Below are 19,353 nucleotides of genomic sequence, written 5' to 3'. Positions count from 1 at the left end.
GCGTAATCATATGAATGGGTTGGATGACAAATAAAAATCACTGTGGGGCCTAGCAAGGTTTCAACGATGGAAGCCATTATTCGCATTGTTTCTTATATTGTGGTCCACTTGAGCTTTGGGAATACTTCTATTTTAGACTTAACCACTAAAATGATCTCGAAAAATGGATGGACGGCGTGGATAACCCACATACATTCATGGTAGGCTCAACTGAGTTTACTTAGTACGATAAAAGCGTATTAAGTAACTCAGTACGCAATCCTATTTCCTGCTATAGTAGTAGCTGTTAGTTGGTGTGTGGTACTGACGCCTGACTGATTGGCTACTCCCTGTGTTCGGTGATCTGTGGGCCCCACCATGATGTATGTATTTCATCGATGCCGTTCAACCATTTTTACAGATCATTTTAAGGCTTAATACGAAATATTAGAGGGATAAAAATCTCACTCGGACCACACCATAGGAAAACAATAATGTTTGGATATCCTCCATTAAAATTCTCTTAAGGCTCTGGATCGGGTCAAATCTGATCGGATACGTCCAGATTGACCATGATCCGATCCCGATCCGAAAATCATTCGGATCTGAAATACCTAACTCGATCCGCACCGATCCTAGCCGTCAGTTTGGTTCTGATCGGGTTTGATCGAATCATATCTGTTTTGCCCAATTCTAGTTTTCGACAAAAAATAGGACACTATCAGTTCACACTTCACCATTAGCCATATAAATAGTAAACTTATTATTTATAGACTATCATGATTTCCACTAGACCTCATGGTTTTTAGCAAAAAATAGTAAGTGTTCTATTTGGCGCAACCATGTTATTCTCCTAATTTTTCTAAGCACTTTTGATGTTGGACACAACGCCTGGAGCCCAATGGATGAAGAGTTACAATCAAACTAAAACTTATTGTATATAGCAAAAACTAAATTAAAATCAGTTTTCAACCATTGGTATGATGGAATCTTGAAAAATTTTGGCATGGGCAACCCAAGATAGTGGGGTTGGTTGGCTAAAGTAGCTTCTCCTACCCCAAATTCATAGATGGCATGTCGGATAACTCATTTCTGTTTGCAAGATATGCCCATTTTAAAGTTCCGACGGTCCAGATCACTTCTGCCTCTGATGGGGCCTTCTCTAGTACATTTAGCTACGAAATTGTCCACAACCCGCTCTACATCACCGATAGATGCAGTTCTTAGAATCATAACCGATCCATGTTGGCCCCTGACAAATAGATGGCTCGAAATTTTGGTGGGAGCCAATTATATGAACACAATCTTGACCATCCATTAATGAGATATATCAGATGGTTATAATCATTCGAACAACGTGATCTTTGAATGGTATACATAAAAATCTTTTCTGAAACTAATGGACTGTCCAGATCAATCAATTCTGCTACCCAAGTATCACAGCACAACCTAGGAGTACGAGAATGCCAGATCATTTCTCATATTAAAAACAGAAAAGAAAAGAAAAAAGAAATGCATGCATGATACTCGTTTATACATCCATTTATAAATAAGATTTTTTTTAATTTTATTTTATAATATATATATATATTTGGGTTAGCTTGTTAGTACACACCAATGTTAGTACACACACTCCATGTTAGCCAGTACCCCCACTAGGGATCGATACCAAGGCCTCAAGTGTTGAAACGAGGTATCTCCACATATATATATATATATATATATATTTATATATATATATATATATATATATATATATATATATATATTTGGGTTAGCTTGTTAGTACACACCAATGTTAGTACACACACTCCATGTTAGCCAGTACCCCCACTAGGGATCGATACCAAGGCCTCAAGTGTTGAAACAAGGTATCTCCACTCAGTGTGCCAGTTGAGCTATGGATCTGGGTGTCTATAAATAGGATTTTAATAGCACGTCGGCCCCACATGACAGCTCCCTCCCCAGGCAATCGGATGGATATGTGGCAGAGATCTGAGCCATTCATCAGGTAATATACACAGTGAGCATCCCCTGGACAAAAAACCAACGTTGGGAAAACATTCCAAATTCAGAATATCTGTGGCTCACTTTATGAGTGTACGACACTTACTTTTAATATTCGGCACGTGCACAGTGCGTAATACCTAATGAACGGCCTAGTACCTAACACGTGTGCCGTAATGTGGGGCCACATTCCATGAGAACCCATATATATATATATATGAGAGAGAAGTGGTAATACATTCGACATATTAGAGAGTTTGTGAAAATGGAGAGCTGCTGCAACAAGAGTCATGGGTTTCTGCTCATGGTTCTCTTGTGTTCAAGTGTTGGAATCTCAGTTCAATACAGACAGTTACGATCGACACCTTCCCCAACCAAAAGGCACTTCCATTTCAATGTAAGTCTCTTGGAGAAATGCACATACGTTCACATACTTACACATTTGCATACACATCCCTCTGTTACATAACATTCATTGAAAAGGAAATTACTCTAATATCTGTGGTTTCTGATTGCAGGTTGAATGGAAGAACATGACCCTTTTGTGCAGTACCAAGCCTCTCCTCACCGTAAACGGCAAGTACCCGGGCCCCACGATCGCCGTTTATGAGGGCGATGACGTTGAAATTATGGTCACAAACCATGCTGACTGTAACACTACCTTCCATTGGTTAGCCTTTCTTCCTGGCTAGTTTATTTACGTAGATTTCATGCATGACCATTTTAATACGAGAGTCCTTGTTAGAGATTCATGCATGCTTGAGGTTATTAAAGAATCTGGTGCATGACCATTTTAATACGTTTCCTTTCCTCAGTCTACAGCCGATGGATTGAGTCAAATGTATTTGGTGAACCCAACCTTTTGAACGGATCAGATACTTCCACATGAGTAATTTGTTGATGGGAAACAGACCTCTGTAAAGAATCTGTATTTTAGCATGAAAACGAGGGCCTGATCAGACCGAAAAGATGGTTAATGATCCAGCGCGCTCAGAAGTTTTGGTGCTGCTAGTTGCATTAATGAGACATTTGGATGGTCCAGATGATTGATCTCAACAGCCCTTTAGATCTAGCATACAAATCATTGGCTTCCATGTAAAAATTTCTCTGATCAGTAGCCTATAAAAGTACAATCAAGGTCTTTTACATCAAAATAGGTCACATAAGCAATTTGAGCCATCTATTTATCAGTGCACATCAGGATTGCTTTGTGGTTCTATTCCATCCATCCATGGGCTGGAAAATGGATTGCTATGAAAGAAGGTGGCCAACTCTAGATAGGATCATTCAATTATAATGTTATTTTTCATAGTCATCCACCAATCTGTGTTGGACCAAATTGGTGGTCTGGATTTTTCTTTCATTTATTTTTTAAGATAAATCTTTTTTTTTTCTCCATAAGTGCATGGAGTATCACTAGTAATTACACATCGCTATTATATCAATTTATAACATAAAAGGGTTTGGGGATGTTAGCAATGTACCCAATGCTTTTAAGTGACACATGACACGTCTAACTAGTAATTTAAATAACTGGGGCAAGCATGGTGAAAAAATCATGCGGATTGGATGATTCTAAATATCCATCAATAGTGTATAAAATGGACAGCCAAGATTGAGTTGAGAAATAAAATAGGTTCAAACATTGTCTTGAAACATATACTCAATTGATCAAGTTTATGTTGCTTATGATTATAAGGTAGCACTTTGGTTTGATACTTCTAACCTATGATCTATCGTTCACAAAAAAATGGACCATAGTAAATAAATTGGCCCATTCGTGCTCATGCCATCCGCGGGGTTTTTAATTGCCTGCCACCAACTGTAGGCAAATGAACGGCCTGGATTAATGATTGAACATCGTTGGTAAAGGTGGAACCGATTACAATAAATTAGAAAAGCAATATTAACTGGTAAAATGTATCCATTACTTGTGTTGAGACCATTTGGCCCACATGAAAAGATTGACGGATGATCTGAACCATCCATCGTCGTGATTGCCGTGGATAGATCCTATTAGGAAATAACACCAACTGTATTATGTGATATTTTATCTCTACCGTCTGATATTTTTCATCTCATTTGAGTATTATGTGTACTTTATTCATGAGGATTCATCACCTACAACCTGCTGTATGACAACTTAGAAAGATGCCGCATCTTTCCAACCGAACGTGTCACTTATGCGGAACATCGGATCTGTACAAACGATGGACCTCACCATGAAGATCATCTAGAGTGAAATCAGGCCCATCCACTCGTCAATCAGGCCACATCAGTTGTAATGGTCTCATGGGTGTGGTCCACACGATGAGTGGGTTAGCTTTCTTTTTGAGACAGGTGATCTTTATGGTGGGGCCCATCGTTTACATGGTTCTGATGTCTTACCCAATTGATCCTTTGACTATCTGTAAATGGTATGTCTTGTCTACCCGTATGGTCTACTTCAACGAACAGATCATGTGCCTGATTTTCATGCCAAGGCATTTCATCAGAGGCACTGCTTGATGAATGGTCCAGATCTCTTCGAACAGCCTTCAACTGATTTTGAACAGCTAATTTCTTACTTTTTTTTCTTTTTTTTTTTGTCTCTCTTGGTGTATTAGGCATGGAATAAGGCAATTTCGAACAGGGTGGGCTGATGGGCCAGCATACATAACACAGTGTCCCATCCAAAGCAAAAGATCCTACACCTACAAATTCACAGTCGATCAGAGGGGCACGTTTTGGTGGCATGCACATATATCATGGCAAAGGGCATCCGTTCATGGGCCTTTCATCGTCTACCCTCGAAAACCATATCCTTTTCAAACCCCAATTAAAGCTGATATACCCATAATAATCGGTGAGTGTTGACAAAAAAAAAAAAGAACAAAGAGTAGATAAGAGACAGAGAGAAACGTGGTGCTTGTGTAATATCAGAGCCGCTCATCAAGCAATCCCAGCTTCATTGAGGCGATTCAAAAAATTAGGCTGATGTTAGTCATGATGTGGTTTCCAGAATTTGGACGCCAGGTCAATACTCTTGGCTGTTAATTTGTTGCGTGAATGTGGAGCCCACTTGATGATCACATCGGCCTGGTTCTTTGTACATGACATCTAAACTGTCCAGATCAGACTGATGAGCGGTACCGATAGCATTTCTCAATAATTAAAATTTGTATTTCACTAGCTCTTATTTTATTTGGTCCACCAACCACGATTTATGGCGCCGAGACACTTCAAGCTGGATGTCGTCCGGACGCGGATTGAGACATCGGTCGTGTGTTGACGTGGCAAAGTTGTGGACCCCACCAATATGTATGTTTTATATCCACACTGTCCATCTATTTTGCCCTATCATTTTAGGGCATGTGTTAAAAAAGGCAGATACTGGACCACATGACATAAATCAGTGGGGACAATGACCCCTACAGTTGAAACCTTCTTAATGCTCACCGTGATGTTTATTTCCCATCAATCGGTTTACAAGATTATAAAAACTCTATAAAAAAAAGACACAAATATTAGCTTGCTCCAAAACTTCCCTCACCACCAAAAAGTTTTAAATGGCTGGCATTCAAATTCCCACTGCTTTGTGGTGTGGTCCAAGATCTGCCTCGCTTTTGGGCTCATGCCCAAAAATTATCTTCCAAAAAAATGGATTGACAGTGTGGATATAAACACATACATCAGGGTTGGGCCCACATAACTTTGCAACGTAAACACACCACCCAATCAGCGTCTTGTCCACTTTTCTATGCTACGTGCAAATGCGGGTGCCCCGCGTGATGCCTCGTACCAAAGCAACGCGCCTCACGTGCTTGCCCTGCATTTAAAAAAGAAAGGAAAAAAAAAAGTAAACCATGGTGTACCATAGATCACTCCACACGATTGATCCAGGCCGTTCATCCGGCAGGCCTCGCTGTGGATGTGCTCTGACACAATCATCAGACCGGTCTACTTAGGTGGGCGGCTACTGTACAAAAACGTAAACGCATACTCTACATCTTATATGCACGTGTGGCGAATCTGAATAACAGAGCAGCCTGACTTTTGGCAAACAACAAATACATTGAAGGGCCCGTCTAACGGGCGGCCAGGATGGGGTTATTCTTCCTTCTTTTTTTTTTCTTCTTTTTCTACACATTTTCTGAAGGTTTTCTTATTGTAATGTATTTACATGCAGGAGAATGGTGGAAGAGAGACATCGAAGCCATGCTAGCAGATTCCATGATGTCGGGGGCAGCAGCCGATATTTCAGATGCATATACCATCAATGGTTCACCTGGACCCCTCTACCCCTGTTCTGCCAAAGGCAATCTCTCTCCCTCTCACACACACACCGTCCACCCCTGTTCTGCCAAAGGCAATCTCTCTCCCTCTCTCTCTCACACATACACATGGGAGGGATTCAACTTCGTTGAGAGAGGGAGAGTCTTAAAAAAAAACAAAACTCTCTCCTACCCTCACAGACAGAAATTTGGAATTGCAAGAGAATTATCTGCGAAAGCCTTTCACATGTGGGGCCTACTATGATGTTCGTGATAAATCCAACCCGTCCATCTGTTTTTTGAAGTCATTGTAGGATATGCGACCAAGAATGAGGAGGTTCCAAAAATTGAAATTTCTGCGAAACCCTTTCACATGTGGGACCTACTATGATGTTTGTGATAAATCCAACCCGTCCATCTGTTTTTTGAAATCATGGTAAGATATGCGACCAAGAATGAGAAGGTTCCAAAAATTAAATGGGACACATGAGAGAAAACAGTGGGAATTTAGTGACTACGGTTGAAATTTAAGGTGTTGAGCCCATAATTGAAGCACATACACCAATCAATTGGATCATACCCTTTATAGCCCCGTAGTGATGTCTATTCAGTAGCACGACTCTCCGGAAACGGATTGGCTACTCCCCTGCCACCGTGGCTGGTGTTCGGTGCTCTGTGGGACCCACCATGATGTATATATTTCATCCATTTCTACATATCATTTTATGGGATATAAACTTCAGGTGGAACACACCACAGGAAAAGAATACTGATTAGATATCCACCATTTAAATGCTCCTAAGGCCCATTGTACTGTTTATTTGACATCCAATATGTTGATTAGCTCATTCAGAACCAGATGAAGGGAAAAAAACAAATATCAGCTTGATCCAAAACTTTTATGGCCCTTAAAAGGCTTTTAATGGTCAACATTCATTCAACACTATTTTCTCTAATGTGGTCCACTTGAGATTGGGATATATCTCATTTTTGGTATCATACCATAAAATGATCTAGAAAAATAGATGGACGGCTTGGATGAAACACATACATCATTGTGGGGCCTATAGAGCACCGACCACCGGCCAAACGCTAGTGGCAGGGGGAGTAGCCAATCCGTTTCCGGACTCTCCGGGCGCATATTAGATACTTACTGGTTGAGCAGCGAGACTTACTACTTAATAGACATCACCAATTTCCATGGGCCCACCATGATGTATGTTTTGTATCACGCCTTTCATCCATTTAGAGAGATCATTTTAGGGTAATATCCAAGAATAAGTTAAATCCAAATCTCCAGTGGACCCAGCATAGAAAATAGTGGGGATAGTGACACCCACCATTAAAAACTTCTAATGGCCACAGAAGTTTTAGATCAAACTGATATTTGTGTTTTCCCTTCATGTATTTTTTAGCTTTTAAACAGGTTAGATTTCAAATAAACATTATGGTGGGCCTTAGCATAGTTTCGACGGTGGAAATCACTTCTCCACTGTTTTCTGTGGTGGGTCCACTACAGCTTTTTATCTACCTTATTCTTTGGCTCATGCCCTAAAATAATATCTCAAAATAGATAGACAGTGTGGACACAACACTTACATCGTAGCAGGACCCATAAAACTTGGTGACGTCACTTCAGCAGCGGACTCCTACTCAACCTGTGAGTAACTAATCCACGTCCCGACTTTCATGCTTTTCTCCCATGAACAGTGATTGGTTCATCTCAATCGCCGAAGCAATTGCACAATCATACGGTCCAATTAAATTACAACAATACGCTAACAAAGGATCCGTATTCTAGGCGTAATCTGCTTCCCATATTGTAGCCACCGTATGAATCCGGGGAAGCAGATTGGCTAGTGTACCTCACAGCAGCTATACAGCTGCTGTATCTACGTAAGTAAGTTTTGTGCATCATATCATGAGGTATGTGTTGGATATATACAGATTAATGTATTTCTGTATAATGTGGAAACGAAAAGTGCAAAATAATCAGAAATCAGGACAGGCTGAAGCATGTCTTAAACGCTGTCCGTAAAGCGTTATTTGCCCCTACTCAAGTGAATTAAGTATGCTGGTAGGTTACAAGCAAATAGCTTCTAGGATACGACGAGCCTGGTGTGGGTCTACGTTCAGTAAACACGAAGGCCCACCAAATGAAACTCAATTACACACTTTCTGGCAGTATTACAGTATAAAGGAAAAAATCTCAAAAGAAGAAGAAAAGAAGAGAAAAGGAGTTTTGCCTTCTGCACAGGTCAGTTCAAATCTTCAGCCACTGGTTCAGTTGAACCGTTCTAGACCACACCGCTGGTCTGTTCTTCAAGCTAAGGTTTAAGCCTTGCTATGTTGCTGGAAACACTAGAATATATGAGTGGAGAGGGGCTGGCTGTCTCAGTTCATATGGGTTTGCTGGAGTGAGTTGAGATGGTTTGGAAACCCACCCAGGTCCTCTTTTTATAGGCTATGGTGGGTAGGGGGTTATGGTCCAGAGACTTAAATTCCATTAAGCCATTTCTGGCCGTTGGAAAACTAGTCGTTTTCTGACTGTTATGCATAAACCATTAAGCTGCTGCATACTGATTGTTGTGAGACAACAGCTATCCGTTTTCTAGCTGTTGGACTAGCCATGTAGCAGTTACAGCTGGACCTTGCACTAATGGCTCAGCTGTTACAGTTTCTGCTGCAACAGCTCTTTTCAGTCTCTCTATTTATATTGAGAGATTTCTCTCTCAGTCCTTTAGTCTCTCTGCTAACCAACCACCCGCTATAGCCACTTAGTCGCACCGTGACTCACACACGTCTCGCTCCGGTTCGCTCAAGGTCGTGAAGGAGCGACCCTCTGCGACACAATGCGAACGTGCGAAGTGTGCCACTAGCGTCTCTATAGCCACACTGCCTCACATGCCGACGCCTTCGCACCAAGTCCGAGCCCGAGCTCCTGCCCGTGCCCGTGCCCGTGACCGAGACCGAGACCGAGACCGAGACCAAGACCAAGACCGAGACCGAGACCGAGTCCGAGACTGAGACCGAGACCGAACCCGAACCAGTGCCCCTGCCCATGCCTGTGCCCGAGCGCGAGCGCGAGCCCGCGCGCGGGTGTTCCAGTGCTACTCACTGGAACACGTAGCACTGGAACACGCAAGGTCTATAGTCCACGGACTAGGTAGGTAAATATTATAATACTCCACATCCTTCATCTAAACCACAGGTTTTTCTCTTCTCTTTTCCATGTGGGACTATTTTCAAAAAACCCGCAGAAAAGTGTTTTTTCAAAACAATTTTTTATATTATATATTATTTTATTATTAAAATATTTTTTATTAAAATCAATATTTTTTGCAACAATCCCCCACTTGATTTTATAAAATTATTTTCTCGGTTAAACAATACTGCCAGAATAATTAGCTTATATGCATAAAGAAAGATATCTTTCGATTTTAATATTTCCTTAGTGTAAATATTTCAAAACTCTGTCGAAATGACTAGTAGCCGCAGCTTTGAACCAGTTATTCCTAGATAACAGAATTGAAAATACCACACACATATTCGCTATGTATTTATTAGAGTTTCCACAATCTTTCTCAGCACAATTAATGGCCATGTGCTTATCCTAATTCGTGAATGATCACGAGAGAAAACTCCTAACTCTCATGAGAGACGGCACCATTTCTACGTTCATATAGGTGAAATCTTTCCAACGTCTCCGTTACTATAAGATACTTGTCCTTATAGACTGGATTTCATTAAGAGTTCTAAGACTCAACCCTCTATCGTAACGCTCAGCACTTATCTATTATGGATAAGGTTTTATAATTTTAGTGCTAAAAACTTTTCACATATCAGTGACTTGTTCTTACCCATTGAACTCAAAATTAGAGATTTTCTGACTTTAAGTTGGGTTACCATCACTGGTGAAACTTTGGTTGAAGAGTTTCAATCCCATCCCTCTAGATGTAGCCTTTACTACCTCTTTCGGTAGAGGGTTAGTGAAAGGATCTGTTAGATTATTGCTTGATTTCACATAAGAAATAACAATGATTCCATCTCGAATCAATTGTCTGACATAATCATGTCGAAGACTAATATGTCTAGACTTACCATTATAAGTGCCGCTATAGGCTCTAGCTAATATGGCTTCACTATCATAATGTAGTGACACAGCCGATATAGGCTTTACACAGAAAGGAATTTCTAATAGAAGATCCTTTAGCCACTCAGCCTCTTTCCCTGTTGCAGCCAGAGTTATAAATTCAGACTTCATAGTCGAATGCGTTATGCAAGTCTGTTTCTTGGATCCCCAAGATACAGCTGCACCTCCTAGGGTGAATATCCACCCTGTAGTAGACTTATTTTCCCCTGTACTCGATATCCAGCTCGCATCGGTATATCCTTCTAATATGGCAGGAAACTATGAATAAAATAGTCTTAAGTCTTTGGTTGCTTTTAAGTAACCAAAGACTCTACTTATTGCATTCCAGTGTTCAGTACTGGGGTTACTAGTAAACCTACTAAGTTTACTCACAGTATATGCGAGATCAGGTCTAGTGCATTGCATAGCATACATAAGAATCCCTATAACACTTGCATATTCTAATTGTGCAACTATTCTTCCAGTATTTTCTTTTAGCTTGATACTTAGATCAAATGGGGTCTTTGCTTCTTTTATATTTAGATGGTTAAACTTGTTTAGTATCTTCTCAATATAATGAGATTGACACAAAGCATAACCCCCACAATTTTTTTAACTTTGATACTAAGAATTATATCAACTTGTCCAAGATCCTTCATTTTAAATACGGAAGATAGAAACTTTTTTGTTTCAGTTACACCTTCCATTTTATTACTTATTATTAACATGTCATCAACATACAGACAAATAATAATGATGTAACTACCATCTACTTTAGAATATATGCATTTGTCAGCTACATTATGCATGAAACCATGAGAAAGTATTTTAGAATCAAACTTCTCATGCCACTGTTTTGGTGCTTATTTTAATCCATACAATGATTTGACTAATCTACATACTTTGTTTTCATTTCCTGGTAGAACGAATCCTTCAGGTTGTTCCATATATAACTCCTCGTTGAGGTCACCATTCAGGAATGCGGTCTTTACATCCATTTGATAGATGTGAAGATGATGTATGGAAGCTAGCGCAAATAATATTCTAATGGATGTTATTCTAGCTACAGGAGAGTATGTGTCAAAGTAATTTATCCCTTCTTTCTGTCTAAAACCTTTAGCTACTAGTCGAGCTTTAAAGGCTTGGATAGTCCCATCAGTGTGATATTTCTTCCTAAATACCCACTTACAACCTATGGGTGTAGAACTTGGAGGTAAGTTAACTAGTTCGCATATTTGATTTGATAGTATAGATTCCATTTCATCGTTTATAGTTTCTTTCCAGAAAGCTGAGTCTCTAGAAGATATGACCTCTTTATATGTTTTAGGATCATCTTCTATAGTCATTACTATAGGTATTTTTCTTATAATATTTTCTCCATCTCCTTCTACAATATGAAAAATGACACGTTGTGAGTCTATATAGTCATCTCCTAGACTCTTCTCTATTCTTGTCCTTTAACTTCTACGAGGCTCAATAGGAGCTTCCACCATCTGTGGAGCTGTGCTATCTGGTTCTCTATTAGGAGTTTGGATTTTATTATCCTTTGACTCAAAGAATAGTGAGTTTTCAAAGAACTCAACATCTCTTGATTCTATTATTGTATTAGACTCTATGTCTAGAAGTCTATAAGCTTTACTATTTTGTGCATACCTTACGAAGGCGCACTTAATAGCTCTTGGTCCTAACTTAGTTCTTTTTGGATCAGGGGTTCTGCAATATGCAAGACACCCCCACACTTTTAGATATCCTAGGTTAGGTTTTCTACCTCTCCATGTTTCATATGGAGATATTTTATATTTTTTTTAGATGGAATTCTGTTTATTATATGGCATGCTGCAAGCAGTGCCTCTCCCCATAGACTTAGTGGTAACTTTGCTCTTATCAGCATTGAATTGATCATTTCTACTAATGTTCTATTCTTCCTTTCAACTATACCATTTTATTGAGGTGTGTATGGCGCTGTACATTGATGTATCAGTCCATGTTCTTCACAGAAGTTATCAAATTCATTGGAGAAGTATTCTCCTCCTCTATCGCTACGGAGAATTTTTATTTTCTTATTCAGTTGATTTTTCACTTCTGCTTTATATATTTTAAACACGTTTAATGCTTCATCTTTGCTCTTTAATAGGTACACATACACATACCTAGAGCAATCATCTATAAAGGTTATGAAGTACCATTTACCTCTACGAGTAAGAATGCCGTTTAACTCACAGATATCACTGTGCACAAGATCCAATACTTGAGACGATCTTTCAACACTTGGAAAAGGTTTCTTTGTCATTTTGGATCTCATGTACACTTCACATTTTTCGGTTTCATTATCTGTGTATGAGATTAAACCATTCTTAACCATGAACTTCAAGGTACTATACCCTATATGGGCTAGTCTATCATGCCACAGTCCAGCGGATTCAACCATATACACAGAAGTGCTACTTTCATTCAGAGAAAACTTAACCATTCTGTTACAAGCATATCCCTTTCCGACAAAATTTTCATTTTTGGACAGAATCAGTTTACCTGACTTATACACCACCCGTATGCCTGATTTTCCCAGAAGATCTCCAGAAACTAAGTTTCGCCTCATGTCTGGGACGTGCAGTATATTAGTTAAAATCACTTTCTTTCCAGAGGTGAATATCAGTTCGACAGTCCCTTTGCCGACGACCTTCCATCGGACTTCATTACCCATTTGGACTTCTTGACCATCGGTCAATTCCTCATAGGTTTTGAAGGCTGATTTGTCGTAGCACACATGTACAGTAGCGGCAGTATCATACCACCAACCTGGAACTTTACCTTGGATGGTATTCACCTCAGTGATCATAGCCACGATATCGCCTTCTTCTACTGCACTTGCCTCTTTTTTAGATTTGCGATAGCGGCATACTCGAGCATAGTGCCCGATTTTTCCACAGACATGGCATGGGCCCTTGAACTTTTTGTTCTTCTTTTGGGTGTTCTTCTTGAATTTTTCTTTATTAGGTTTAAGGGAATCGTCCTTCTCGGGATGTTTGTTATTAGTGTTTTCTACAGCATGTACCTTGGACGAGGTATTTCCATTATTATTTTTTCTATCGCGGTTACGAGATTCTTCCTCAATCCTGAGGTGTTTCTGGATTTGTTCCAGTGTATAGTCCTCGATTTTATGCAGCAACTTCTTTCTATAGTCTTTCCACATCAGTGGCAATTTGGCGATTATAGCCCCCACTTGGAATGATTCAGGAAGATCGATTTTTATCGTTTTGATTTTGTTTACTATTAGCTGCAGTTCTTGAATTTAGGGCAGCAGCGGTTTATTATCTACCATGCTGAAGTCAAAATACCTGGCGATGAGAAACTTGTTGGTACCTTCTTCTTCAGCCTTGTATTTGAATTCCAGAGCGGCTCAGATCTCCTTTGCTGATGACGTCTGTTGGTATAGATCGTACAGGCGGTCGAAAAGAACGTTCAGAATGTGTCCTCGACACAAGAGTTCGTCTTCGGCTCTTTTGGTGCGGGCAGCTACTTGTTCAGGTGTGTCGTTGTCAAATGCTTCAGGTAGTGCTTGCAAATTTAGATCTAATATGTAATAGATCTTCAGCACCGTCAGGAGAAATTTCAGCTTGTCTTGCCATCTTGTAAAATTGGTTCCATCGAACCGATCAAGACGTATCAAGTCCTGATTCATCAACTTGATGGATGAAACACTGTCGATTTCCATAAGAAAAATAACGCTTTAAGATTGTTGGATATATACAGATTAATGTATTTCTGTATAATGTGGAAACCGAAAAGTGCAAAATAATCAGAAATTATGTCAGGCTGAAGCACGTCTGAAATGCTGTCCTTAAAGCGTTATTTGCCCCTACTCAAGTGAATTGAGTATGCTGGTAGGTTACAGGCAAATAGCTTCTAGGATACGACGAGCCTGGTGTGGGTCTGCGTTCAGCAAACATGAAGGCCCACCAAATGGAACTCAATTACACACTTTCTGACAGTATTACAATATAAAGGAAAAAATCCCAAAAGAAGAAGAAAAGAAGAGAAAAGGAGTTTTGACTTCTGCACAGGTCAGTTCAAATCTTCAGCCACTGGTTCAGTTGAACCGTTCTAGACCACACCGCTAGTCTGTTCTTCAAGCTAAGGTTTAAATCTTGCTATATTGCTGGAAAGACTAGAATATATTAGTGAAGAGGGGCTGGCTGTCTCAGTTCGTATGAGTTTGCTGGAGTGAGTTGAGATGGTTTGGAAACTCATCCAGGTCCTCTTTTTATAGGCTAAGGGGTTATGGTCCAGAGACTTAAATTTCATTAAGTCATTTCTAGTTGTTGGAAAACTAGCCGTTTTATGGCCGTTTTCTGACTGTTGTGCATGGACCATTAAGCTGCTGCATGCTGACTGTTGTGAGACAACAACTAGCCGTTTTCTAGCTGTTGGGCTAGCCATGCAGTAGTTACAGATGGACCTTGCACTAATGGCTCAGCTATTACAGTTTCTGCTGTAACAGCTCTTTTCAGTCCCTCTATTTATACTGAGAGATTTCTCTCTCAGTCCTTTAGTCTCTCTGCTAACCAACCACCCGCCATAGCCACTTAGTCGCACCGCGACTCACACACGTCTCGCTCCGGTTCGAGTCTACAGCCACTAGCGCCTCTACAGCCACACTGCCTCACATGCCCACGCCCTCACACCGAGCCCGAGCCCGTGCCCGAGCCAGAGTGCGGCGCACTGGAACACGCAAGGTCCATAGTCCACGAACTAGGTAGGTAAATATTATAATACTCCACATCCTTCACATAAACCACAGGTTTTTCTCTTCTCTTTTCCATGTGGGACTATTCCCAAAAAACTCGCAAAAAAGTATTTTTTCAAAACAAATTTTTATATTATATATTATTTTATTATTAAAATATTTTTTATTAAAATCAATATTTTTTGCAACAGTATGTGTTATATCCAAACAGTTGAGACTAAAAATAAGACGGATCTAACCATCAAGCAAGCCACACTGCAAAAAGTAAGGGAGATTGAACGTGTACCATTGAAACCATTTTTGGATCACAGAAGTTTTGGATCAATATGATTTTGTTTTCTCTATATTCAGGTCTTTGTAACCTTATGATCAGATTGGATAGAAAATAAACGTTATGGTGGGCCCTACGAATTGTTTAACGGTGAAAATCACGATCTCCGCTGCTATTTGTGGTGTGGTCCATATGATCTTTGAATATGATTCATTTTTTGGATAATGCTCTAAGATGCTCTCTAAAAATAGATGACCGGTGTAGATATAATAAATACATCACCGTGGGGCCATCTTACTTTGATCTCCTTTGAACCGTTCGTACAACCCGGAGCTCGAGGAGTGTCAGTCTCGTCTTCGGGAGACACGTACTTACAGCAGCTATGTAGGGGGGACGTGGATTGCGTCCTACCCCCGCCCGTCTCTAGCCCCGAACGGGCAGTTCTGTGGGCGGGCCCACCGTGATGTATCTGTTTATCCAAACTGTTCATTCCTATTTTCAGATCATTTTAAAGCATAAACATGAAAATGAGTTAGATCCAACGCTCAAGAGGACCACACCAACTTATAAGCTTGGTTGCATTAAATGCACAAACCATTAAATGTTCGTTGCATTAAATACAAGAGTAATCTTTGGTGTGGTCCATTTGAGCATTGGATCTGTCTAATTTTTGTGCTAATGAATTAAAATGATACGAGAAAAGAGATAGACGGTTTGGATAAACAGATACATCACAGTGGGCCCGCCCACAGAACTGCCCGTTCCGGGCTAGAGACAGGCGGGGGTAGGACGCAATCCGAGTCCTGCAGGGGGTGTGTGGTACACGGAAGCGGATTGCGTACTGAGTAAATTCTGTGGGGTCCACCTTGATTTATGTATTTTATCCACTCCATCCATCCATTTTAACAGATAATTTTAGGGCTTGAATATAAAAATGAAGTATATAAAAATCTCAAGTGCACCACACCACAGGAAACAGTGTGAATTGAACATATACTGTTGAAAATTTCTTGGGGGCCACAAAAGTGTTGGATCAAGCTTATATTTATTTTTTTTCCCTTCAACCATGTCCGTGTGATCATATTAACAGGTTTGATGAGAAATAAACATCATTGTGGGCCCTAAAAAGGTTTCAACGGTGGAAATCATTATTCCAATTGTTTCCTATGGTATGGTCTACTTGATCTATGGGTATGATTAAATTCTGGCCTCAACCGTTAAAATAAGATGGAAAAACGGATGGACGGCATGGATAGACCACATACATTCACGGTGGACGGCATGGATAGACCACATACATTCACGGTGGGCCCAACAGAGTTTACTCAGCACGATAAGAGGGTACTGAGTAACTCAGTACGCAATCCCATTTCGCGGTACATCAGCCAATCCGCTTCCGTGAATCCGGGGGTTTTTGCCCGATTGTCCCTTCTTTTTATGGTGGTGGGCCCAAAATATTATGTAATTAAGGCCACACAGACTATCTAAATTGTGGGGCATATTAAGGATGGCACAAATGTAAGAGAAAATCCTTTGTTAGATGGACACATCACATCTAACAACATCCAAAGCTCCCAATCGAGCTTAAACTGGTAACATTGTCATCAATGTGGCATCGTCTACCTTAAAATATGCATCTAACGTCCTCTCATGCGGCCCGTTTAATTTTTGGAACCTCCTCATTCTTAGTCGCATATTTAAAAAATTTATCACAAACATCATAATAGGCCCCACACAGAAAGGCATATAAACTCTTTGCGGTACAGTGCGCAAGAGACCATTATATATATATATATATATATATATATATATATATATATATATATATATATATATATATATATACAAGTTTTATTCAAATTAAACTATCTAAAAGTTATGGGTCCAACTTCAAAAAAAAATATAAAAAAATAAAAAAGGAAAAAGGATATGGGTCCCACGAGACAGTCCTATTTCAACAAACAAGCAGCCATGACTCAAGAGGTCAGGATTGTTCTGCCAATCTTACTTTGGGACAGTAATGCGTTCAACAATTTAGATGGTTTAATTTATGTCATGCCATGTGTACAATTTCTGAGTGCCTGAGTATCAAGTGCGACACTACGCTGGAGTATGAATTAACTCCCTTTTTTGTTATCTCCATTAGAAAAAGAGAATCCAGGGGCAACAAAGACCCCAATTAGCTGTAGAGAACAGCTAAACCCTGATCCTCTCCATAATATTAATAACGACAATAAAAGAATAAAAAAATAGAAATACTTAAAATTTGTACAACTCAATGCGTGAGTTGTAAGTGCCAATTTTTGTAGACGGGGTATCATGAAAATTTTTATTCTCAGCATGGTAATTTCTCGGCAAGATTTTCAGATTTTGACATTTTTCTCACGATATTATCATGAAAATATTGCTGAAAATAAAGTATTTTAAAAATATGTATGATAATTTATTTATAAAAAAAGTTTAAAATTTAAAATCAATATAATTCCACAATAAAATTGTGAAGGGGAAAAAAGTAAAATAAAATTGCTGAGATTTTGAAATTTTCAGGATGATATCATTTTTATAAATTTCCTGCAAAATAAAAAATAAAAAAATTTCTCCATAGGCTATATTTTTCACAAAGCAGTGTATACTAAATACAGTGGGAATTGCCACCCCTGCGTAACCTCTTCTTTTTTTCAACATACAGATACGTTTGTACAGACTGTAGAGCATGGCGAGACTTATATGCTCCGGATCATCAATGCAGTCCTTAATGAAGAGCTCTTCTTTGCCGTCACCAACCACTCACTGACTGTCGTTGAGATCGATGGCACATACATAAAGCCCTTCGTGACCCCGGCAATAATGATTGCTCCTGGACAAACCACCAATGTCCTACTCACCACAAACCAAGCAACCTACTCCAAAAGTTTCTCAATGGCTGCAAGGCCATATGTCAGCAGCATTTTCCCCTTCGACAACACCACCACTGTCGGTTTCATCCATTACATAAGGACCAAGAAGACAACGGAGATCCAACAACCTTCTCCTGATTATCCGAGCAATCCTCAAGGCATTTCTCTCCCTCACCTTCCTCCCTTGCAGGACACCGCCTTCAACACTGAATTCTCCAACAAACTTCGGAGCCTTGCTTCCCCTAGCTTCCCATGCAATGTGCCCGAGAAAGTCGACAAACAGGTCTTCCTAACCATAAGCCTCAACCTCCAAAACTGCCCTCCAAACCGCAAGTGCAAAGGCCTATACGGCAAGCAGTTCTCTGCTTCCATTAACAACCAATCCTTCATTCACCCAACCATTTCTATCTTGGAGTCACATTACCGAAATCTCACTACGCACCCCCTTTCCCTGGACTTCCCTGAAAAGCCAGTGCATCCCTTCAACTACACTGGCACTTCATCTCTGCATGCGAACATGAACTCAGAGTTCGGCAACAAACTCCTGTCTGTACCTTATGACACTTGCTTGGAGTTTGTGCTGCAAGATACAAGCTTCCTCAACTTGGAGAACCACCCAATCCACTTCCATGGACACAACTTCTTCATAGTGGGCAGCGGCTTTGGAAATTTCAACAGCAAGAGGGACCCGGCAGGTTTCAATCTAGTGGACCCACCAGAGAGGAATACTATAGCAATTCCAAGAGGGGGATGGGCGGTGATCAGGTTCAAGGCAGATAATCCTGGGGTTTGGTTTATACACTGCCACATAGAAGAACACAGCACATGGGGCCTAGCGATGGGATTCATCGTCCAAAATGGCCCTGACCCTTCTCAGTCCCTCCTCCCTCCTCCCAAGGATCTTCCCCAGTGTTGATACTTTCATGTCATGACTACCCATGGTGAACGTTCTTTTAATTACCATACATATAATGAGCACTCTCATACCACGCAGCCAGTTTCATCGTCTACTCAGAGGAAAACCCCAGTTCTTCACCCATTGTAATACATTTGTTCTATAAACTTTATAA

The 19,353-nt window shown here is 40.1% G+C and overlaps 1 protein-coding gene across 1 annotated transcript; it reads left to right on the top strand.

The window, feature by feature from the left end:
* Positions 1 to 2,237: 2,237 nt before the first annotated feature.
* Positions 2,238 to 19,322, top strand: LOC131240794 (laccase-1-like). The gene is made up of 5 exons (XM_058239265.1): positions 2,238 to 2,383; positions 2,505 to 2,656; positions 4,593 to 4,831; positions 6,155 to 6,283; positions 18,076 to 19,322. The coding sequence occupies exons 1-5, from the start codon at positions 2,252 to 2,254 to the stop codon at positions 19,197 to 19,199; spliced, it is 1,776 nt and encodes a 591-aa protein (XP_058095248.1). The 5' UTR covers positions 2,238 to 2,251; the 3' UTR covers positions 19,200 to 19,322.
* Positions 19,323 to 19,353: the final 31 nt, after the last annotated feature.

The sequence above is a fragment of the Magnolia sinica genome, chromosome 3, assembly GCF_029962835.1.
Source record: "Magnolia sinica isolate HGM2019 chromosome 3, MsV1, whole genome shotgun sequence".
Classification (NCBI taxonomy): domain Eukaryota; kingdom Viridiplantae; phylum Streptophyta; class Magnoliopsida; order Magnoliales; family Magnoliaceae; genus Magnolia; species Magnolia sinica.
This window is presented reverse-complemented; position numbering and strand designations above follow the sequence as displayed.